Here is a 24,449-nt window from a genome sequence, read left to right on the forward strand (position 1 = left end):
AAAATAAAAAAAAAATACTCTTTTGAGAGGCAAGGTCACCATCTTGAACCCCAGATTGGTGCCTAGTTCAGTTATCGTCAGAGAGCCTTCATCTAGTAACTGATGGAAACAGAGGCAGAGAACCACAACCAAACATTAGGTGGAGTCCTGAGAATCCTGCTTAAGAGCAAGAGGAAGGATCGTATGAGCCAGAAGGGTCAAAGCACACTATAAGAAAACCCACAGAATGGGGGCTGGAGAGATGACTCAGTGGTTAAGAGCATTGCCTGCTCTTCCAAAGGTCCTGAGTTCAATTCCCAGAAACCACATGGTGGTCACAACCATCTGTAATGAGATCTGGTGCCCTCTTCTGGCCTGCAAGCATACATGCAGACAGAATACTGAGACAACTGTATACATAATAAATAAATAAATCTTTTAAAAAAAAACCCACAGAAACAACTAACTTGGGATCAGAGGAGCTCACAGAGACTGAGCTGACAACCAGGGAGCCTGCATGGAACTGCCCTTTGCATATATGTGACAGTTGTGTAACTTGGTCTTCTTGTGGTACTCCTAAGAATGGAAGCAGGGGCTGTCTCTGACTCTTTTTGCTGACTCTTGGGATCCTTTACCTCATACTGGGTTGCCTTAGCCGGCCTTAATACAAGGGGAGGTGCTTAGTCTAACTACAATTTGATATGACATGTTTGGTTGATATCCGTGGGAGGCCTGTCCTTTTCTGAATGGACACAGAGAAGGAGCAGGTTGAGATGAGAGGGTGGGCAAGGTGGGGAGGGACCAGGAGAGAGGAAGGAGGGGCAGCTGTGGTCGGGAGTAAAATGAATAGGTAATTTTTAGAATTACCTTTTCTTTAAATTACTTTTATTTCATGTGTAAAGATGCTTCGCTTGCATTTGTGACTCTGTACCACATACATGACAGGTGCCCTTAGAGACCAGAGCAAGGCATCAGATCCCGTGAAGCTGAAGTCATAGACAGTAGTGAGCTGCCATGCAGCTGCTGAGAATTCAATCTGGGTCCGCCAGAGGAGCATCCAGTGCTTTTAACCAGTGAGCTAGTTCTCGCAGCCCACGTTTTAGTCCTCGATTATGCACATAAGACAGTACTACTTAATATATTCTTCTCCATGAGTTTTTTTTTTGCGAAGTTCGGATTACAGTGTATCACTTATAAATCTTTTGCCTTTTTGATTACACCTTTCACACAGTCCTTAACAACAAGTTCATTTTAGCCGTGAAGTTGGCCTGGGGCTGAACTGGGCCAGAGGGATTTAGGAAGAAGACTGCTTATCTGCTCATTGGCTCCTCTTTAATTTTTCCCAATTCTGCAAGAAAAGCTGTGGTATCCTCATCATCCCTCTCCTTCAACATCCCATCTTCCTCACCTGCAGGAGGTCCCACTAGGCAGGCAGGCAGCAGGAGTCAAAGGGGGAAGCTGCACATTCTTGGGCTGGACAATCCCTGTTTGTTTTCCTTGCAGCAGCTTGCTCTCCAGCTCGGATGCTCTTCAGGACTTTCCATGTTTGTATTTTATCTTTGTAGGAAAGGAAAGGTCTCTACTTGAGTACTGTTCTGGAAGCTAGCTCAGATCTATCTCCTCCTTTTCCTTTTCCGCCTCTTGTTGGTCGCTGCTGAAATCTTTTATTTCAGGCTGGAATCCATCCCTGCATCTTTAGAGGCTCATTCATCCATACATCATTGAGACTTTTAGCTCACAGAAATGTCTGCAGCATTTTTAGCATTAAAAAAAATTCCCTACTCCCCCAGTGTATGGCTATCAGAGGACAATTTGCAGGAGTTGGTTCTCTCCACTATGTGAGTTCCAAAGATGGAACTCTGATTAGGTTTGGCTTAAAGTGCCTTTATCCACTGAGCCATCTTGCCAGATCTGCTTATCATTTTTAAGTGTACAACTCGGTGACATGTAATGCTGCCTGCTCCGTCTGAAAACAATCAGAACTTTGGAGTGGTTGATGAGTTTTTAATTTCGGGTGAGATGAGCTCACCAAGATGACAAACACCCATTCTGGAGTGTCCATGACATCTCAAGCACTTAGCACTCACGGATGCTTGTCGCATGACAGAATGATGCCTCCCTGGCTAACTCCTGTTGCAGCCGCAGATCACTAGGCTGGGGTGTCATCGGAAGTCGGACGCTGGTGACCCGGTAGGAGGCGCCCCACGGGCCCTGTTGTCGCTTTCGGTTTGCCCGGGTCGGGCACCTCTCTGAGAAGTCGCCCCCCCCCCCCCCGCCCCGCGGGCCGCCCCGCCCCGCGGCTTCCTCTAGGGCCGCGGGCACTGAGGCCGCACAGGGCAGAGGAGCAGGAGCCGGCGAGCAGGCGGTGGCGGCGGCTGCGGAGGCGATGGTGAGACGGGCAGGGGCAGAGGGCGATTGTGCAGGGGCGTGAGGTAGGAGCCCGAACCCCAGGGGTGTGGGTCACACTGGTCGCATGGGCCAGACCCAAACTTTGCAGGCACCCGGTATAAGAGACTCATAGTGCGCCCCGTCGGGGCGGAGTGAGCGGAACTTCAGCTTCCCACGCTCCTGCGGCAATACCGGGCAAGACACTTAACCTCCACAAGCTTTCTTTTCCGTGCCATAAAGTAGGGGCAGCAGCAATACCTACCTACCTTAGTAGGTCCTTGAGAGGTTAAAGGAGATGTTTATGGTTGCTGTTGCCAGGCACTCAGAACCCTTTGCTAAGAAGTAGTAGGTAATGTGATGACCTCTACAGGTCTTCCTGGGGCTCAGAGAGCCAGACCTGGCCCAAGGGTTGGAAACCTGAGTAGATGCCTGCCTGATCTAGGGCCGCTGTAGGCCGGGTGTCGAAAACCCCAGGGAAAGAGAAAATAAGTTGTCTGCTAGAAAAGTTCCATGAAATTATCAGTGTGACACAGACTGACTTTCCTAACCTCTACCTAGTGACATAATCCTGATTTGAGGCACCCATACTCCTGCTGCAGACCTGCCATTTCCAAGGTATCAGAGACCTCTGGTGCCAGGATCCCTCTCCCCTTGGGACTCCTGGAAGGATGGGCCAGACTGGAAGCAAGTTTAGTCCTCTAAGGCTGGATGGATGTGGCCTGGCTAGTGATGGCAATGCCTGGATGGCTTCGTCTCTAGGGAACGGGAGGCAGGAAAGGGAAGTGGGGCAGGAAAGTAGTCCTAAGCTTTGAGGCCACACCAGGAAACTGAGGGAGTCTCTGAGAATGGGCTAGAGCTGAGAGCCCGCTTCCTAGAGTGCAGGGTAAGAGATGGGAGGAGGTAGGGGGTGGGCTCAGAGAGCCCTCAGCTCCTGGGGAGCTGAAACTAAGGTTAGCTATCTGGCTACCGGAGAACCTTGCTCACAGGTGCATTCCAGGTAAAGGGGGTTCAGAGCCAGGGGGTGGTACATTGTTTCTCCAGCCTGTCTCCAGCTCCATCAGCTAACTCTTCCTCCCTTCTTGTCCCCCTTTTTGTCTCCACCTCTTTCCCTTTGCCATCCACCCCTCTGGCTACCTAATTACCCCACCCCTTTCCCTTTCCTTCTCTTTTCTTCTCCGTGACTCACGGGGTCAGAAAGGATATAACAGTTCTTTTGTGCCACTAGCATAGGACAAAGCAGTGATTGGGACGATGGAAAGTGAGCAACCATTTTTTTGCATTGTACAAGTGTGGTGTGCATGCTTGTTCACATGTGTGGGCACGGACGTGTTTAGGTGCACATGGAAGTCAGAGGTTGATATCAGCTCTCTGAGTCAACAGCTCTCTGCTCTATTTACAGAGGCATGGGCTCTGACTGAACCCGGAGCTCTCCGGCTTGTCTAGGGTAGCTTTTCCTCGAGGTCCCTGTTCCTGCACCCTGAGCACTAGGATCCCACACAGACGGCTTGACTTTTATGTGGGTGCCCTGGAGTCAAACTAAACTTTTCATACGCGTGCAGGAGGAGCCGTATGCCTGGAGCCATCTCTCTAGAACCATAAATACGTTTTTATAAAAAGAATTGATTGTATGTGTATAAATGTTTTCCCCACGTGTGTGAATGTGCACCGTGTACGTGGAGTCCAGAGGAGGGTGTTGGATCACCTCATACTGGAGTCATAGATGACTGTGAGCTACCAGCTGGGTGCTGGGAACTGAACCCAGGTCCTCTGGAAAAGCAGCAAGTGCTCTTAACCACTGAGTCAGCTCTCCAGCCCCACTATAAATAATTTTAAAAATTACTTAGCTTGCTTGTTTGTTTTTTTGGGGGACAAAGTCTCATATAGGTCAGGTTGGTGTGGCACTCACTATAAAGATGAACCACCGTGCCTGACTTGAATTAACTATTTTTTTTTTTGAGACAGTCTTGCTATATAACCTTTAAACTACCTATGTAGACAAAGCTGGCTTTGAAATTGCAGCAATGTCTCCCAAGTACTGGGATTACAATTATCTGGTACCATGCCCAGCTATTGAATAATTCTTTTTGTTTATTTGTTTTTATTTTTGTTTTTTCTTGAGACAAGATCCCACTATATAGAACTCTGCCTACTGAGTTCTGGGATTAGGTCCACAACTATGCTCAGTCAAAAATAATTTCTGAAGCCATCCATCTGACAGAATCTGTGTGTGTAGTCACAGGCCTCTCGTTTGAACCCAAGCTGAGTTGGGAGCATCAAGTGGCTGGTAGTCTTGAGCCAATCAGCTGAAGCATCACACCCCCACTCTCACTGTAGCCAGTTTAGCTTTGGGTTTAGACTTGTGGCCCCTGGAGTCTGGCCATTCTACCCTCAGATCAGTTACCTAATGACTCCGGACAACTTAACACCTCTGGGCTGTAAAACAGGGATGATAACACTGTCCAGTGGGTTATTGTGAAGACTGAGCCAGATCCCCCATGCACGGCTGGTCAGTGCTGCGCAGGTTATGTACCCACTGAAAAGTGACTGTTGCTAGTGCTCAAGACTTAAGGCCTGTAACCCCAACACTCGGGGGCAGAGGCAGAAGGACCCCCCAAGTCTCAGGCCAGGCTGTGCTGTTTATTGAGAGTCTCTTTCATTTTTTTTTTTAATTAGAATTTCTGAAAGGGCTGCAGTACGTGACGTCCTAGGTTCAATCCTCAGTACCACACAAATAAACAAGATCTCAATAGCCTGTGGGACTTGAGCAAAGGAAGCCGATGCTGGGTCAAAGCAGCAGTTCTTGAGGATCCACGGAAGGCTCCTCACTTAGAGAGGATGCATAGTGTGCAACAGGAAGACCTTGGCTGGCTATGCATCTCGTAAGGAAGGAAAGAAAAGGAAAAGGTGACTCTTTTGAGGAACATATGCCCACACCTAAGATGTCCTTACTAAGGTCCCCAACATTTCTTCATGGTGTGTGTGTGTGGGTGGGGGGACGGTGTTGACTGGGGTGGTGGCTCAGTGCTGCTCTTCCAGGGACCTGGGTTAGATTCCCACCACCCAGATGGTGGCTCACAACCACCCCTCTCCAGATGCCAAGTTCCAAAGAACCTGATTTCCTCAGGCAGGCACATGGTGCACATACAATCATGCAAGCCAAATACTCATAGATAAAAATATAATCCATCTCAAAAAATAAAACAAAACACTGGCTGCTCTTTCAGGGGACCCAGGTTTGATTCCCAGCACCCACATGACAACTAACAGCTGTCTGTAACTCCAGTTCCAGGAGGTCACACAGCCTTTTTACGGCTTCCTCGGGCACTGCATGCACTTGGTGCACAGACATACATGCATATAAAACATCCATCCACACAGAAATAAAAAAAAAAATCTTGGGGGAAAGAAGAGTGGGCAAAAGGAGCCAAGTGTGCATGATGATATACATGTAGTGAGTTCAAGGCTATCCTGGACTACATTAGACCTGGAAAGAAAAAGAAAATGGGCTGGAGAGATGCCTTATTGGTTAAGAGCAATAGCCGTCTACAGAGGACCTGAGCCCAGTCTTCAGTATTCATTTTGGGTGGTTCATATGGTCGGTGCCTGAAGAGAACAGATAGGTTGTTAGATCCGCTGGAACTGGAGTTGCAGGTGGTTGTACCCATTTCATGGGTGCTTGCAGTCAAACCAAGGTTCTCAGGAAGACCAGCCACTGCTTCTAATCACCGAGCCTTCTCTCCGGCCCCCATAGATATTTTTTAAAAATAAATCTTAGGGCTGAAGGAATGGCTCAGCGGTTAAGAGCACTGGTTGTTCTTGCAGAGGACTTGGATTTGACTCCCGGGACCCACATGGCAGCCTACAGCCATCCGTAATTCCAGTTCCATGGAAATCTGAAATCCTTTTCTGACTTTCTTGGGCACCAGGCACACATACGGTGCACCAGGCACATGCATGGCACCCACACATACTTGCAGGAAAAACATCCATTCACATAAAATAAATAAATCTAAGAAAAAATATTTTTTTAAAAAATATTTATTTATTTATTATACAATATTCTGCCTGTGTGTATGTCTGCAGGACATTACAGATGGTTTTGAGTCACCATGTGGTTGCTGGGAATTGAACTCAGGACCTTTGGAAGAGCAGGCAGTGCTCTTAACCACTGAGCCATCTCTCCAGCCCCCAGAAAAAAATCTTATGTTTAAAAAAGAAGTCTTTCATAAAAAGAAAAAGTGATGAAAAATTGGTCTCCATTAATACTAATTCGTTATTTATTTAGCGTTTAGTGTGGGTCAGGTATTGTTTAGGCTTTTGTTTATAATATATCCCACAGTCTGAGTCGGTGTGATGAGCTCTGTGGGGTAAGCGCTGTTACCACCACTTTACGAAAGAGGAAGTAGTTGGTCAGAAAGGTCATCCTCAGGTTAATCAGCTGGTAAGTGGCAGAGCCAGGTAGAATTTGAGGCCAGGGAGGCAACACATCTTGTTCTTGAGATAGGGTCCTTCTGTCTTCCAGGCCCTCAGCAATGAGGTTATAAGTACTCACCAATACACATGGTTTTTACATGGGTATGAGCTAGCAGGCTCTGGGAATTTTCCTCTACCACGTCACATGCTCTGCCTCTTCTCCTTGTGCTAGGGTTATGTACACGTGTGGCCACACCCTACTTCTTGTTTTTAAGAGGCAGAGGCAGGGAGATATCTGTGAGTTCAAGCAGCCTAGTTGGTCTATAGATTGAATTCCATGCCAACCAGAGGTATTTAAAACGAAACAAAATGGGGTGGAGCGGGGCGGGGCGGGGCAGGAGGACGTGTTCAATGAGAGATCGAAGGTCTGAAGCTCTCCGCAAGTGCATGCGTGCATGTGTGCGTGCATGCGTGCGTGCGTGTGTGTGTGTGTGTGTGTGTGTGTGTGTGTGTGTTTTCCTGCTCTAGCACTCTCTACTACATCCCCTTGAGACAAAGACTTTTACCAAATCTGGAGCCAGAATGGCAGCCCGTAAAACCAATGATCCTCTCTCTTTGCTCATTACCAGAGCTGGGGGTATTGAGATGTGCAGCCATAACTGGCTTTTTACATGGGTGCTTGGGATCCAAACTCAGGATCAAGCACTTTTACCCACTGAGCCGTCTCCCAGCCTACACACCTCCAGCCTCCGCCTCAAGACGGTCTTGTGTTGTCTGGGCCAAAGATGACCTTGAATTTCCAATTCTCTTGCCTCTGCCTCTGGAACGTTGGGATTGCAGGTGTGTGTCATGCCTAATGCTTTTGTTTTGTTTTCGAGACAGATCACACTACATAGCCTAGGCTGGCCTGGGACTGGAGAGTCCCCAGTTATGCATGCCACCACACCTGACTTGGTTGGGTTTTGTAACTTCCTCCACACTGGTTTCCACCCCTTGACTTTTGCTGCTTTCCCTAGCCCCGCCCAGCCTCTCCACCCTCTGCCAAGTCCCTTCACTAGTGGGCTGTGTCCCTGTCTCTGCCAGAATGACCCAGCTCCATTCCAGCACCTGCCCTTTTGATTACAATTCTGACCCTTGTAATCTCCTTACTCCATGGGTGACTACGACACTTTATGTCTCCGTGTGTAACTTTACCCTTCTGTGATGGCACCGCATGTTTCTTTTCCTCAGCTAGGAAAAGCTCTTCCTGAAAACAGGTACAGTTCATCCAGAAAAGATCTGTCGTGTGTCTGCCAGCTGCCAGGCCCTTGGCTGAGTGACAAATGGCACAGGGCAGCACGGCCCTTGCCCTCTGTTTGCTCAGCTCTTCCCTGACACTTTTCCTAGCAATTTATCTTTGTGCATACTGCGAGCAGAGACCTGTGCATACAGTTAGGGTCCTTTTATCTTTGGTTGAGGGGACCAAAGTGGGCTGGGATTTGGTGGCTGTGTTCCCTGGAACATACGTATCCTTTTGGGTCTGGAGCCCATCTTGGCTCCTCATAGGCAGTAGGCCTGGCTTTGCTGTAAAGGAGAAAGGCTGTAGCTGGAGCACAGCCAGCTCTCCATAGAAAGTGAGCCTGTTCACCCTTTGTATGGGAATAAGATAACAACAGCTATAGACTCTGGAACAGAAGAACAGAGCTGGGGATGTAGTTCAGCGGGCAGTGCTTGCCTGAGCATGAACGAAGCCCCGGTTCGTCACATACACTGGGCATGGTAGAGCACATTCGTCCTGGTACTGGGAAGTGAGACTAAAGGAGCAGAAGTACAAGGTCATTTTTGGCTGTGTAGTGTGTTGGAGGCCAACCTGGGCTAAGCAAGACCTTGTCAAAAGATGAGAAAAGAGAAAAGATAAAGAAAGGGGAAGATGCTGGGGCTGTGGCTCCGTAGTTAACAACACCTGTCACTGGTGCGTGAGCGTTGGTAAGGCTTTCTGGTGACCAGACTCTTGCAGGTTCAGCGGAGTAAGATAGACGGTGACAGAGCAGGACACTGGCATCATCCTCTGGCCTCTGGGTGCATTGCAAGTAGGTGTACTAGCAAAACCACTAACAATACACTCATATGCTACACAGAGTGGGGGACAGACAGACAGACAGACAGACAGGGGCCGTGAAATGCCTCAGCGGGCGAAGCGCTTTCCACACAAGCCTGCTGACCGGAGTTCAAACCCCGGAATCCATGGGAAAGTGGACAAGTTGTCCTTTGACCTCCACATCTGTGTCCCCTTACAATCATAAAGACAAAAATACCCCCAGCATCCCACCAAACGGTGATTCTCGTTTTCAAATTCTGTCCATTCCCAAATCTGTGCTTTGGACTGCTGGGATGTGGGGAGGTTGGGACAATGGAGCCTTGTCCAACAGTACAGTAGTCACGGCGGGGATGACACGTGACTCAGGAGTGGGAAGAAGCATGCGTCCCCTGTTTTCTTCACTGCTGCCTTGGGTTCCAGCCTCTGAGCACCTTCTGCCTCCTTAGTTTGCCTGCACCACTCTTAAAAACAAGCTGTTTTTCTGGCTCTTGGGTAAATATTGACCTGTTGGGGTTTCAGGTGCCTGTCCCTCGAAACTCCTGCTGAGCTAGATAAGCAAATCAGGAGAACCTCTCTTGAGACTAAGGGTTCCTTTTGGATAGGCAATCAAGCAACCGGGCCCTTTACTGGTGATCAGCATTGTGTCAGCCTCCCAGGCTTATGGACGCCAGAGGATGGACTAGGATGCTGCCCCCTGCTCCCCTCTGGGAGCCTGTGACCTAGCTGTGGAGAGAGGACTCATGTCCTGGGAACGCTCTGGAGCTGTGTGCAGGGGGGCAGCTGTCATGATCCTGTGGAGGAGGGAAGCCTCTGTGACTACCAGGTCTCTCCCAACGTTCTCTGGTTTTAAGTGGAATTCTGTCAAATGCCAAAGTGTCTGCTGCTGTGAACAATGGGGGATATGGGCTGGCAGGAAGGGGTGGGGGTTGATGCTCTGTGAAAAGGAGATAGATTAGGGATGGGCTGGGAAGGACTAGGCTAAGGGCAGGGAGTTTCCCGTGGTTTGCTAATCCTCTGGTATTTGCCTTCCTGACAAATCTGCTCATGGTCTCAGCACGTGGCATTTAGAGACAGCAGGGCTTTTGCCCCTCTCCCTTCTCTCCCTCTTTTCCTTACACACACACACACATACACACACACATTGAAATGTGTGACCTTCTCATCTCCAAAACAAACTGGGTTTCTTGGTTAGGTGAAGCAGTGCTGCCCGGGTTCAGAAGCCAAAGATTGTCACTTGGATTCCAGTGAAGCCCTGGCTGAGTAGAAGGCTGGAGGCCAAAGACCAGAGGGTCTCAGATTCCCAGGAGGAGAGGAAATAGAAGGTGGTCAGTGAGGTGAAGAGCAGGTTAGCTCAGAGGCAGAACTGGCCTGACTGGTCAGCGGTCCAAAGAGGCAGAGATGAGCTGCTCAGTTGGGGAGGGGTTGTAGGCAGAGATGCTGATGTGGCCTGGTCTCAAATGACCTTTCTCGTCCTGTGGAGTGGATTTTTTTTTTTCTTGCCTGGCTTCTTGCTTTTTGCCACTACTTGGGGTCAGTGGGAAACCATAGGACAGATGAACACTGGGTTAGATGCCACCTTGGAGCAGATGAACAAAGCATCTGCTTTGTGGGAAGGTGGAGACCCGGGAAGTTCCCAGTTTGAGCTAACATAGAAGAAGCCGAGATACTGAAATCCAGAGCGGATGGACAAGGAGCCCGGAGGTCAACCGCTCAGAAGGCAGTCCTTTAACCTGAATAGCTCATGCCTTTACACACAAAGGATGCTGTTACTCATCTGCCATACCCAGACATTGTAGGGGAGCGGGGAGTTCAGGCCTTTTGTGCCAGGAGGAAGGCTCCTGGGTGGGGAACTCTTGCATCCTTGACCTTGGGCTTGGTGCTCAGGCAGGGAAAGAATTGGAGCGATGCCAGCAGCAGGCGGATGAAGTGACGGAAATCATGCTCGACAATTGCCAAAAGGTCATGGAGCGGGATGGCAAGCTGGCAGAACTGGAGCAGCGCTCAGACAAGCTCCTGGACATGGTGTGTGGCCCCGGGGAGTTTGGACGGGACAGAAGTTTGACCCTTAGAGAGCTCTTAGGCTGTGGTGGGGAGGCTAGAGGTGGGGTCTGGGACTGCTGGTTTCCTACTAGAGGATTTTACAAAGATACACTTGGGTTGGGGCTATAGCTCAGCTGATAGAGTGCTTAGCTAGAATGTGTGGCCCTGCACTCCCTCCCCACCATGGCGTGAAACACAGCAGTGTACACCTGTGATGCCAGCACTCAAGGAATCCGGAGGACCAGGGGCTCATTCTCAGTCACACAGTAAGTCCAAGCCAGAGCTACAGGAGACCCTGTCTTACACACAAAAATAAACAAATAGACCTAAGAAGTCTTTGGAGCTGTGTGCATTCCTAGCGGTCAGGGCTAAGTGGGTGTGAGCTAGCAGGGTCGAGAGTCAAGTGTTACAGCAGTGTTTGAGGTCAGGAGCCAGGTTGGAAGGGCTCCAGAGTGCAGTGAGTGGAGGGGCAGCAAACAGGATAGGGAGGATGCTGGCATGCAGATGGAGAGTCGCCTTTGAGGTCCTGTGGAACCATTAACTCTCTTTCTCTCGGTGTCTCTGGGTATCCACAGAGTTTGGCCTTCAGCAAGACAACCAATAATCTAGCCCAAAAGAAGCGCTGGGAGAACATCCGGTGCCGGGTCTACTTGGGGCTGGCAGTGGCTGGTGGCCTACTCATCATCCTGATTGTGCTGCTGGTCACCTTTCTTCCGACGAGCGATGGGGACAGTAGCCAACCATAGGACTTGGATGCAGGAACTGCCTTACGAACTGGGAACTGACCCGGCCAGGCCTGGAGGAGAGGCCGAATGACTGCACAGGCCTGTTCTGGTCTCCAGGGAATCCTGGTGTTTGTGGCTGTCTAGGCCAGCCCACTGAGTGCCGAAGGGCATCCTGGATGTGTGCACCTCTGCATCTCCCGTTATGTCATAGACTGGCCCTTGAGGGCAGCCTGCTGCACTGGCCTTACTAAGCTGCACCGCTGGAGCTGAGTAAAAGCTGCTGTTTGGTTAAAAGTGCTCTCTCTCTCTCTCTCTCTCTCTCTCTCTCTCTCTCTCTCTTTCACACACACCACACAGACACAGAAATATAACAGACACACATACACCACAGACACAGATGTGTACATACATATTCCAGACATAGAAATACCACACACACACACACACACATACACACACACATCCCACAGTCTCAGAAACATACTACATACTATATACACACACACATATATATACTAAATTAATGTAATTTTAAAAAGAAAATCTGTTTCCTAAAGGACTATATTTCAGGAGATACTCCCTTCCTTTCCTCTCTTCCTTGATCTTGCCCTTCACAGATAGACCTTTATGTAATATGGAGACACAGACATAGCAGCCCACAAAACAGACCTTTGAAAATGAAATCCATCATTTCTGATATCTTGAGGGTTGTCAGAGGACCAATGGGACTCTAGATGGAAGAAATGAGAAGAAGGGGCTTGCTGGGAATCCAGCTCAATTTTTAGAGTGCTTTCCTAGTATGAACAAAGTCTTGGGTTTGATGGTGGCACATACATCTATAGTCCCAGCACTCAGGAGGTAGAGGTAGGAAGATTACAATGTCAGGATCATTTTTGGCTACAGTTAGTTTAATGTCAGTCTGGACTATATGAGAGCCTGCCTCAAAAGCAAAAAGGTGACTGCAGAGATGGCTCAGTGGTTAAGAAGGCATACTACTCATGCAGAAAACCCACATTTGCAAGTTCAGTTCCCATCTCCCAAGTCAGGCACTTCATAACTACCTGTATGTCCAGCTTCAGGGAGAACATCCTCTGTGGGCACCCGCATTTAAGTGTACACACACACACACACACACACACACACACACACACTTTAAGCAAACAGAAAGCATGCCGAGAGATAATTCTATAAAGTGTTTCCCTTAAAAACACAGGGACCTGAGTTACATCTCCAGAACCCCTTTTAAAAAGCCAGGTGTATAGTCCAATGTGATAGCATTAACCTTGATCTAAGCACTGGGGAAGTAGGGACAGGTAGATCTCTGTGAGACTGATAGCCTGATCTACACAGTGAGACTTTCTCTCATCACATAAACAAGCAAACAATAAACAATATGGTGGCCTTGTACATCCAGAACCTGGAAGGTAGAGACAGTCAAATCCCTGGGGAATCGCCAACCCCCAGCCTAGCCTAATTGGTGAGCTTCAAGCCAATAAGAGATGCTGTTTCAAAAAATAATGTAAGCAGTTGAGCGGTGGAGGTGCACTCAGAAGGCAGAGACAGGCGGATTTATGTGAGTTCAAGGCCTGTTTAGTCTACAGAGCGAGTTCCAGGACAGGCCTCAAAGCTACAGAAAAACCCTGTCTTGAAAAAGAAAACAACAACAACAAAACAAACAAACAGAACCAATCTGAACTGGTGAGTAAAGCCTGTGGAGTTGGGGGCTGGAGAGATGGTTCAGCAGTTGAGAGCACTGACTGCTTCCAGAGGACTTGGGGTTCAATTCCCAGAACTCACATGGCAGCTCACAACTGTCTTGTAACTCCAAGATCCTCACACAGATATACATGCAGGCAAAACACCAATGTACATAAAAATAAGTAAATTATTTTTTTAAAAAAGACTGTGGCATTGTAGCTGGTCTGGTATGTTGGTGCACGTCTTGAAGCCCAGCTCTTGGAAGGCAGAGGAAGGCAGATCTCTGTGAGTTTCAGGCCAGCCTGGTCTACAGGGTGAGTTCCAGGACAGCCAGGGCTACACAGAGAAACTCTGTTTGAAAAAACAAAACACGTTAATAACAATGCTTTATCACCGCAGTTTCTCAGCTCCAGCTAACCAGCATGAATTGTCCTAGTAGAGCTAAGATTCACCTCAGTGGTGCCAGTCTCTTGTTAATCACCCCTGGTCTTCAGCCCCAGCTGACCGGAGACTCAGACTCGTTTTTGCTTGTTTGTTTGTTTGTTTGTTTGTTTGTTTTTGAGATAGGATTTCTCTGGTTATCCCTTGCTGTTCTGGAACTTGCTCTGTAGATCAGGCTGAACTTGAACTCACAGAGATCTGCCTGCTTCTGCCTCCAGAGTACTAGGATTAAAGATGTGTGCCACTACCACCTAGCTAAGCCACAGATTCTTAATTCAAATATATCTCACAAACAGCCCTGGCAGAGTCTTTAAGGGACTCTTGGTGTGGGAGGTCCTTCTGTCTATGTGTTGCTTTTCTTGGTTAATAAATAAAGAAACTGCCTTGGCCTGTTGATAGGGCAGCACTTAGGTAGGCGGGGAGATGGAACTGAATGGTGGGAGAAAGAAGGGCGGAGTCAGAGACGCTGTGGATCCGCTGCCAGAGATAGACATGCTGGAACTTCGCTGGTAAGCCATGACCTCGTGGTGATACACAGATTAATGGAGATGGGTTAAATTAATATGTAAGTGTTAGCCAATAAGAAGTTAGAGCTAATGGGTGAAGCAGTGATTTAATTAATATAGTTTCTGTGTGGTTATTTTGGTTCTGGGCAGCTGGGACTAACAAGTGATTCCCTGCAACAGACTCTCAAACTTGCCTCTGAAATGTCTTTAAGCCAGGCCTTCATTAGTTGCATGGCTGTCAGCATTATTTTCCAAGTTCCCACAAGTTCATTAAGTTCCAAGACTTTAACAACTTTTCCAGCCCAATGTTCCAACTTCCTTACCAATCTTCCCAGATAATATGTTCAGATCTGTCATAGAAATATCCAAGTCCTAGTGCCAACTTCTGTCTTGTTTGATTCTATTTATTTATTTATTTATTTATTTATTTGGTTTTTTTTGAGACAAGATTTATTCATGTAGTCCTAGCTGTCCAGGTATTTGCTCAGTAGACCAGGCTGGTCTCAAACTCACAAGAGATCCCCCTGCCTCTTGGTGCTGGGATCTTCCTGAGTGCTGGGATTAAAGGCATGTGTCACCACTGTCTGGCAGTGTTTGCTTTCTATTGCGATAAAACACTATGACCAAAAACAACTTGTTGAGAAAAGGGTTTATTTCAACTTATAATTGTAGTCCATTATGAAGGGAAGTCAGGACAGAAAATCAGGGCAGGAACTGAGGCAAAAACTGAAGCAGAGGCTATGGAGGAACCCTGCTGACTGCTTTCTCAGCCTGCTTCCTTATTTTTTTTATAATATTTATTTATTACGTATACAATATTCTGTCTGTGTGTATGCCTGAAGGTCAGAAGAGGGCACCAGACCTCATTACAGATGGTTGTGAGCCGCCATGTGGTTGCTGGGAATTGAACTCTGGACCTTTGGAAGAGCAGCCAGTGCTCTTAACCTCTGAGTGAGTAGGTCAGCAACACTCACTTTGGGTAAGCCACTTCTGGGACTCAGATTTCATTTATATAAAAGGGCACAGAAGTAATGGGGGTACAGCTCTATGGTAGGGCAGGTGCTTAGCAGGCTCTGCAGTTAAGCCCCCACGAGAAAAAAGAAAAGCAGAAGGTACCTCACTACAGTATCAGACAATTACAGTGATCAGATATGGGTTTTTGTTTTGTGTCTCTCCTTTTATCCTGTTTTTTAAATTTTTATTTATTTTTATTTTTGTGCATTGTTGCTTTTGTCTGTATGTATGTCTGTGAAAAGGTGTCAAATCTTAGAGTTGCAGACAGTTGTTAGCGGCCATGTGGGTACTGGGAATTGAACCCAGGTTTTCTGGAAGAGTGGTTAGTGCTCTTAACCGCTGAGCACCTTCATCATCTCTTCAGTGCCTCCCCCCTACCCCAACCTTCCAACTTATCCTGTTTAAGACAGGATCTTACTACATAACCATAACCATGTCTTGAATTTGCAATCCTCTGGCTGTCACTTTTTTGGTCTGGTTTGGTTTAGTTTTTCGAGACAGGGTTTTACTGTGGCTGTACTGGAACTTGCTTTGTAGACCAGGCTGGTCTCGAACTCACAGAGATATGCCTGCCTCTGCAGCTCTTTTTAAAGGATTTATTTTTATAACTATTTGTATGTGTTTCTGCCAGTTGAATGTAGGTATGGTAGAGAAGGGAGACAGAGGGGTTATCTGGAACTGGTGTTGCAGGAGGTTGTAAATTGACCGATTTGAGTTCCTAACCATACATGGTTTTGTCTTTCTTCCTTTTTCTTTTTCAAGTAAAGTCTTTTTTTTTTTTTTAAGATTTATTTATTATGTGTACAACATTTCTTCCATGTGTGCCCACATGCCAGAAGGGGGCGCCATGTCTCATTATAGATGGTTGTGAGCCACCATGTGGTTGCTGGGAATTGAACTCAGGATCTCTGGAAGAGCGGTCAGTGCTCTTACCACTGAGCCATCTCTCCAGCCCCTTCGTCTTTCTTTGTTTGTTTGTTTTTTACTTGTATTGACTGAGACAGGGTCACACTTTGTAGCCCTGTTTGGCCTCACACTCACAGAAATCCGCCTGCCTCTGACTTCTGAGTTTTGGGGTTAAAGGTATGCAGCACCATGTACTTTTTTTTTTTTTTTTAATGTTTGTGTATGGGTGTTTTGCTGCCGTTCTGTCTGTCCGTCCTTGCGTGCCTGGTGCCCGCAGAATGTCGGACCCTTGTAAACTGTCTTACAGATGGTTGAGCGCCGCCTGTGGGTGCTGGGACTAGAACCTGGGTCAGCTGAGCTATCTCTCCAGTCCTTCCACCACTTATTTTTATGTCCAGATCATCACAAATGCGTGGGAATTATCCTCTCGAGGAGTAAGGCGGGGCATGACGGTAAACTCAACCAACGAGACTCAAAACGACTTCCGGCTTGCATTTCCACTCGTGGAACACGGTGAGGGCCCTCGGGGCGTGACGCCGTAAAGACTCCGGAATTCCCCCGTTCTCCAACTCTATTGGCTTTAACCTCTGGTCACCTGACTCTCTCGACCAACGAGAGGCGACTGAATCAGTACTTCCGCCTCTGTGTGCGTCCAGCGAACCACTATGCCCACCCCACGAGTACTCTGATTGGTTGCTCTCTCGAAGCCCGCTTGCTTATTGGCCAGGACGGGATCCGGCTATCCAGCGGCAACCTAGAGCTGTGTCAGACAAGCCTAGCAACCCGGCAGCCATGGCGTCTTATTTTGATGAGCACGACTGCGAGCCGTTGAACCCTGATCGCGAGGCCCGCAACAACATGTTGCTGGAGCTCGCGAGGAGAGTGCGCGGGGCTTGGAGCTGGGCCCCGGGTAGCAGGTTTCTAGACTGGGGCTTGGCGGAGAGGGCGGGTAACCTGGGAGATGGGATGAATAATATGAAATGTTAATCTGGACAACGCGTAGTCGGGAGTCATTAATTTGGGCCATTAATGAGCAGGACTCGCTAGGGGATCGTGGGAAGGACTGAGCTGGAAAGGGTAGGAGTTGCAGAGGGAGACACCGGAGAAGATTGTCACGGGGGAGCGGACACGACCTGTGCCTGTGTGCGTAAATTGGGTAGTATTCTAGCAGTAAGCTGGCACAGAAGCTCACTGCCGTCCCAGAATCAATTTGGCGTTACCCGGTCATTCCTGAACGACTTACTTGAGACCGCTACTTCGTGTTAAATGTGAATGAACAGCGAGCTAGAGTTGTCTGGTCACACTGCTGTGTTGGTGTTTTTCTTGTGTTGTGTTTTGAGACAGTCTCACTATGTATCCCTAACTGGCCTGGAACTTAATACCTAGAAAAGGCTAGCCTCGAACTCACAGCCTCCCAAGTATTGTGGGAGGCTTCGTCCCGCCACCACCCTGCCTTTATTTTTTATTTTCCTGAGCTGCTATTGCGAACTGGTCCTTATTAGCTAGGGCAGGTGTTTTTGTCTGTTAATGTTTAGGGGGTTATGGGGACCAAAAATGTGTGGTTTCCTTAGTTGTGGCATTACCCCCTCTTCCTCAGATCACTCTTTAATAGGATGGACTTTGAGGACTTGGGACTGGTAGACTGGGAACACCACCTGCCTCCACCAGCTGCCAAGGCCGTGGTAGAGAGCCTCCCCAGAACGGTCATCGGTAGCGCCAAGGCTGGTGAGGATACAAGGTCTTCTTTTCTGTTTAGGGCAGATAAGCCAGACCTGCCATCTCCCTCAAGCCACCGCAATCTGGCCTGTTAGTTTTCTAGGCCAAGTCTGGGTCTGAGTGGGAGGCTGGGGTGGGGCCTTAACAGTTTTCCTGATCAGCACATCCTCTTCAAGAGCTCAAGTGCCCTGTGTGCCTTTTGGAATTTGAGGAGGAGGAAACTGTCATTGAGATGCCCTGCCATCACCTCTTCCATTCCAACTGCATTCTGCCCTGGCTGAGTAAGGTACTTCATCCAGCCCTTACCCTGCCCTGATACCAATTCCTAAACTTCAGTTTTGGTTATGAACTGAGAAGGGAATTAAGGAAGGGTGAGAGCAGGGGTGGGAATCAGGAGCAGGAAAGGGCTAGAATACTGTTCTGATTTTTCTAGACAAATTCCTGCCCCCTGTGCCGCCATGAGCTGCCCACTGATGATGACAGTTACGAAGAGCACAAGAAAGACAAGGTAGGGGCTGGTGATTTTGTAAAGGGCTACAGTGGGCTTGGTCACCTGTCCCTCCACCTCCGCATGCTTGGACAGGTCTCTTGACTACTTCATGTTGGCTCTCTTCCAAGTCAATTTAGTAAGGGGCAAAGGCCTTAGCATTGCTGATGCTAGGAACCTGAAAACAGGCTCCATGGCAGCTGTTCTGTGGCCCTATCCATCAGGATTCATGCCTGGCCTTGCCCAGCCTGTTGTCTTTCTTCCAGGCTCGGCGGCAGCAGCAGCAGCACCGCCTGGAGAACCTCCATGGAGCCATGTACACGTGAGGCAGCATTAGGGCTGTGAGCTCGGCCTCTGTGACATCTATGTCCTTTTGCACTTTGAGTCTTCATTAAAGGTTTCTTTACCCACTCTGCAGGTGCACTGCTCACACGCCCGAGCAGGGGCTCTGCATCCTCAGCCCTGCTGCTAATGAGAAAAATGGCAAAGGTGTCAAATGGTAGAAGGTGCCAGGCTGCATTTCCCTTTCTGCTGGCCTCTAGACTCTGGGTGGTGGGGCCCTGGTAGCAGCCAGGGCTTGGGTCTGAGTGTTCTTGGTTAGAAGACTGTGTCAGGGCCTGGCACTTTGTAGCTTTTTAAAACTGATAAACTAACTTGCACCACCCCCTTCCGGAAGAATCTAGTTAACCTTGGAACCTTTAGTTAACATTGGAATCCTGGGGGTGTTCTTTAGTTCCACTGAGAAACCTTTTTAACATTGTAAACTCTGTATTCTGTCCCTGTAGGCCCCGGGTATCAAGGAATCAAAGTTCAAGCCAGACTGGGCAGGGAAAGAAATGAGACTACAAAGCCAAGCCAGGTCTTTAGCTTGTTTAGACTCATAAAGGGGGCCAAGGTTTTGAGAGTGGGTTTCTATGTGACCCTGGCTGGCTTGGAACTCACTGTATAGACCAGGCTGATCCTGGTCTACACAGAACTTAGGAGATCCTCCTGCCTCTACCTCCTAGCTCCCCATGCTGGGATTACTGGTATGTACCACCATACCCAGACCCTTCTGATGTATTTAGATGGCACCTGTCACTTAGTTACTGGCAACCCTCAAGAATCTTTCATAGTTACTGGCAACCCTCAAGAATCTTTCTGGGATGAAAGGGCTTCTTCTCATCCCTACCTACTGGATCAGACCCTCCCTGATTCTCCAGAACAGACTGCAAACATGCAAATTAGAATTCTTTTAATAGATATAAAAAAGTACTAAAATACTCATGTGGTTCTGCTGTGTTATTTGCCCTAAAGGAAGTGAGGGGCAGAGTGAAGAACCCAAATGCAGCTGGGTGGGCCTTCCCTTAGGCTAAGGCATGCTCTCCCATCATCCAGACTTAATGGGCCCCGCTGCCCCAGCCCCCAATTCCTGCAACAGGAAACCCCAGTGGTCTGGCTCTGGCACTGGGAGTAGAAGGCACCTGAAGGGCTGGCAGGGCAAGTGAGGACAGATGACCTTTAACTCAAAATACTACTCTGGTATGGGGTAACAGGACATGGAGCAGAGCAGCTGGCGAGACCACGCTCCTCTATGGCACAGGTGGATGTTGGATGGCCACTTCTCCAAGAGTGAGGAAGCCTAGATCCCAACAATACTCTAAAAATTGTTTTTGGTACAAAAGAAATGCAAAGAAGGTAGAGGGTGTGGGTACCGCGGAGGCTGGGCCAGCCACCCTCCAGACTCAGATCATGGCAATACTCTCGGGAGCACAGTTGAGGTGGGTAGAGGTGCTGCTGCTCCCGGAGGACTTACAGGCCCTGCCAGGGGCGGGCTGCAGGGCAGCTACCAGTGTGCCTGAGGAGACTGTCCCAAACTCATAGCTAAAGGTGCCATAGAAAATGAGGATATCCAGGACAAACACCCATTCACACAGGGCAGCCCCATGCTGCAGCTGAGAGCTCTCGTGGAAGAAGAAGACTCCACCTGGAGTAGGGTTAAGGAAAGGTTCAATGGGATGTCTGGACTTGGCAACATCTGCTTGGCCATCCCATATATTTAAGTGTGCTGAGGTAAAGGCTCAGACCTCATAAGGAGACTACTAGGGTAATGGTCACTAGGCTCAAGATCCCACCCCTACCCCCCGACTTGGGTGGGAGAAGGGTTGAGCTAGGGGGATGAGGTCCTGGCTACCCTGTCCCAGAAGGATACTAAGGACCAGGGTGATGAAGGCGATGACAGCTAGCACACTTCGCAAGTGGGCCATAGCCAGGTCCAGGGCGGTGGTGGCCCCATGGTAGAAGAGAACACATTGCAGGCACACAAAGAGCAGCCCAGCAAGGAGGGCCACACCGGCTCCGACGTAGTGTAGAGACTTGGCATGGTCCACCTGGCTCAGACAGGGGCTAATCCATGAAGTAGCCCCACCTCTCTTCCCCATCCATCGCTTCTCTTTCCCTCCTCACCCCCTCCCTTCCTGGATCAGCCTCCAGGTGCTGCCCGTGCAAGCAGCTAGACCCTATTAAGGGGAGGTGGGGAGGAGGCACCTGAAAGTTGCCCACCACCACAAGGCCCGCAGCATTGGTGCAGCCTGTGATGAGTGCTGTGGTGTTAATCCAGGAGTGCCGGTTCTGCTCCAGGAGCTGCCCATAGCGAAGGAGGCAGATCAGGGCCACTAGGGGAAGACAGTAATGCTGTGGCCAGTTCCCTGCCCTCCTCCAACCTTCCCAGCCTGCCCTCCTCCAACCTTCCCAGCCTGCCCTCCTCCAACCTTCCCAGCCTGCCCTCCAGCCTCTTGCTGAGAGCTACAAGGTTGTGGACAAGTAGGTAGGACTGTTTTTGTGTCCTTTCCCCCTCCCCCCAGTGCCAGGCTTTTATCCAGGGCAGCTAAGATTAGTTAGCATCTGGCCTTCAATGAACAGGAGAGAAGTTGCCCCCTCACCAGCTCTTGGTGATGGAGCAGGCTGATCAGAGTAAACATTTCTGGGTTTTTCTAGAGATGAGGGTAGGGGTGTGATAGTATCACTCACCCATAAAAGCACCCACGTTGCCAATGAGGCTGAAGAGGCAGCTCTCTGGGGGATATGTTCCAGACTTGCTGAGGGGAGGGGTGAGGACAGTGAGGCAGGAGTACCCATGGCCCTCCTACACCCCGAGGGGGCTTTATCTGTACTTGGTCCTTCAGCAGGCCAGCCTCTGATTTAAATAGAGCTCAAGTGTAAGAGAGATAAAGAGGTGTCCCAGAGTGCCTGGCAGATCTGAGACTCCTTGCTGAGGCCTGCAGCTGCTCTAAATCTCCTTGAACTTGTTTTGGGCACTCAGAAGTGCTGACCTTAAATCCAGGTACTTTCATTGGCTAGCTGTATGACCTGAATGAGTGAGTATCTCCAAGCTTCTGTTTCCACATCAGAAGTGGTGAAAAGCCTTAGGCTTTGAAGATGGATGGAAAGGCACTACTGGCATATAAAACTCAGCAGAATGCCCAGTCCTGGAAATAGCAAGTAGTGCATTTATTTCTTTGAAACACGGTCTTACATTGCTCAGGCTGGCCAAAAACTAGCAGGGATGACCCTGAATTTCTGATCCTCTTGCCTTACTCTCCAAAGTGCTGGGATTGTGGGCATGTGCTACCACATCTAGTTTTATGTGGTGCTAGCTTTTGTGGATGCCAGGCAGGCATTCTGCCAACTGGGCTACATATTCACATTCAGGCTCCCTTGTCTCTGTTCTTCCCTGAAACAGGGTCTCAGGTAGCACAGGCAGGTCTTGAATTCATCTTCCTACTTCCCAAGTGCTAGGACTATAGCCCTTTGCCACTAGCCTTGGTAATATTACTTGGCTAAGTGTGTTTCTTCTTGAGATCCAGAGACCATCCTTTGCTTGAGGGTGTTTCTGGAAGTGCGGAGGGACCTAGAGTCTGCCCAGTTTCCAGGACCTACCTGATGAGAGGAACGTCGTCAAGGGTGCAGCAGGTCTTAGGGCCCCCTTGTTCAGTGGGGTCAGGAGAGCAGGACTCGTTGTAGGACCTGGCAGGTAGGACACAGGGTAGACTGGGAAGGGGTATCTCAAAACCTTGGCCTATAGCCTTAGGCTTTGAAGAGAAATCGTTCAGACCTCCCAGGGCCTTTCTGGAACATAAGTAAAGAGGATGAAGGGATGATGGGAAGTGGGTGGCTAGACAGGATGTCAGAGAACAGCAGTGAGGTCTAGGCCTCCATGTGGCTTGTGGGCTCAAAGAGGGACAGAGATGAAGGGAACTTGAGAGTGAGGCCATCTGCAGAGTGTTCCATACCAGTTTTCCACTGGGCACACGTGGCGGTTCATCACGGCCATGGCATACCTGTGGAAGCAGAACTGTCACCCTGTCCCCATGGTTCTTCAGGCCCAGGCACCCCCTACTGGCTCTTTGACTTCTGGTCTAATTCAGCCTCACTGTCCTTGCTGTCATTTGGTGGGGTGAGGAGGTAGGTACTGATGCTATAGCAGACCCTGCAGAATTGCCTCTAACCAAAGACCCTCTGGAGGTTGTCTTGCCTAGAAGTATATGTCGGAGCTGTCTTGCTGGACTGCAGTGGTGCCAGCTTGTCTCATGAGGCTGTGTGCCCAGGAATTAGGCCAAGCTTTGGAGACAGAGTGACCCTGGGTACCCACCATTCTGGAGCCTGGTCAACTGACTTTTTATGTGCCATCAAGTTCCTGTTAGAGCCCTCCTCGACCCACACCCCTCTTACTTACACTGTCCATATGCCCGTGATGGAGAATGCTGACAGGCTGACAGGAAGGAGGATCCAGGCGGTCATGAGGGAGTGGAGCCAGGGTGGTGGTGGTTTGGGGGTAAGGACAACAGGTAGGTGGGGAAGAGGGGGCAGGCCCAGCTACCTTGAGATATTTCAGCCACAATCATCAGCTGCCCTGGCCTGGTGGGGGAGAGAGATCAAGGTCCAGGGTCTGGTGACTGGCCAGGGCGGGGGAGAGGGAGGGGGAGGGTAGGCAGCACTTCACCCAGAGGTCTCCCTGGGCTTTCGAGCGTCCAGATTTTGGGCTGAGCCCCAGCCGGAACGTGGCACCCTCTGGCTATCCATCTGGGGCCTCCGCGATCTACTCAAATGCCACCGGCGCGCTGAGACCCTCGGGCAGGGCTGTAACATCTGGAAAGAGAGCCACGCTCCCCGGCCTGAGGGACACCGGCTCGGTGAAGGCTGAAGCTAGGACAATCAAGGGGATCATGCCAAGGAAAGCCTGGAAGGGTTCGCCCGGCCGAGAAAGCGGCTGCGAGGCGTTGGCGTGCGGACAAACCACCTGACCACCGCGCCCCGGCAAAGGGGCGGGTTCTCGAGGGAAACCCGACCGGGTCTCGCTCGGGTAGGCACAGGGACCCCAGCTTGGGTAGGAATCCGCAGCCAGCGTCAACTCCCCTCCCTCCAGAGCCCGGCTCCCCAAGGCGAACCCTTGGTGGCCGAGAAAGAAAAGAAGTCCAGTACGCACCTCCCCGGAGCGCCCCGCCGCCGCCGCTCCCTGCTCGGCCCCCTCGTGGCTGCGTCTCCAGCTGCGGCCCTCGGAGCAGCCCTGAAAGGTTTAAAGGGCCGAGCGGCCCCGCCCCTGGCGGCCCCAGGCCCGCCGCGCCGCCCGCCGGGACGTGGAGTCCGCGTAGCCCCGGCCCCGGTGCCGGCGCCCCGCCCGAGACTACAATTCCCGAGCCCCCGCGGCAATGTCACGGGGAAACGTGGGCGGTACCCTAAGTCCAGGGGACCTGGGCGCCGGGGGCGATGGCCCGGACACCTCTGACACCGAGATCTAGAGGGCAGTTGTGTTTGTCATTCCTGCGGTGGGAGTGCGGGCTGGCCGGCCCTGCAGCTCCGCCCGTGACTGTAGCCTGTGGCTGTCATCGTGCACGTGGCTGGAAGAAGCCTTCCTCCACTGCCTCGACTGACTGTCAAGGCTTTGGGGAGGCTCTCCCCTACCTCAATGTGGTGCCCCAAGCCTGCCACTGTCTTGACGGGCATGAGGCAGATGGATGAGAAGGCAAGCACCAAACCTGAACCTGGCTTAGGAAACCCAAAGCATGCTGAATTTGGTTTGG

At 50.0% G+C, this 24,449-nt stretch overlaps 3 protein-coding genes across 3 annotated transcripts; 2 read left to right on the forward strand and 1 right to left on the reverse strand.

Moving 5' to 3' along the window:
- Positions 1–2,180: 2,180 nt before the first annotated feature.
- On the forward strand, positions 2,181–11,916 carry Vamp5 (vesicle associated membrane protein 5). Its single transcript, XM_087907144.1, has 3 exons — positions 2,181–2,368; positions 10,742–10,879; positions 11,473–11,916. Exons 1-3 carry the CDS (start codon positions 2,366–2,368, stop codon positions 11,641–11,643), a joined length of 312 nt encoding a protein of 103 aa, XP_087763270.1. The 5' UTR covers positions 2,181–2,365; the 3' UTR covers positions 11,644–11,916.
- A 5,017-nt stretch (positions 11,917–16,933) lies between these two features.
- On the forward strand, positions 16,934–19,652 carry Rnf181 (ring finger protein 181). The gene is made up of 5 exons (XM_087907143.1): positions 16,934–17,104; positions 17,785–17,912; positions 18,080–18,189; positions 18,337–18,411; positions 18,657–19,652. Exons 1-5 carry the CDS (start codon positions 16,980–16,982, stop codon positions 18,714–18,716), a joined length of 498 nt encoding a protein of 165 aa, XP_087763269.1. The 5' UTR covers positions 16,934–16,979; the 3' UTR covers positions 18,717–19,652.
- Tmem150a (transmembrane protein 150A) lies at positions 19,608–23,989 on the reverse strand. Its single transcript, XM_048449948.2, has 8 exons — positions 23,855–23,989; positions 23,105–23,286; positions 22,662–22,709; positions 22,309–22,395; positions 21,400–21,467; positions 20,917–21,044; positions 20,582–20,759; positions 19,608–20,356 (listed from the first exon to the last, which is right to left on the reverse strand). The coding sequence occupies exons 2-8, from the start codon at positions 23,167–23,169 to the stop codon at positions 20,115–20,117; spliced, it is 816 nt and encodes a 271-aa protein (XP_048305905.1). The 5' UTR covers positions 23,170–23,286; positions 23,855–23,989; the 3' UTR covers positions 19,608–20,114.
- Between the last annotated feature and the right edge of the window lie 460 nt (positions 23,990–24,449).

Source organism: Myodes glareolus, chromosome 6, assembly GCF_982192425.1.
Source record: "Myodes glareolus chromosome 6, mMyoGla1.1, whole genome shotgun sequence".
NCBI classification, from domain to species: domain Eukaryota; kingdom Metazoa; phylum Chordata; class Mammalia; order Rodentia; family Cricetidae; genus Myodes; species Myodes glareolus.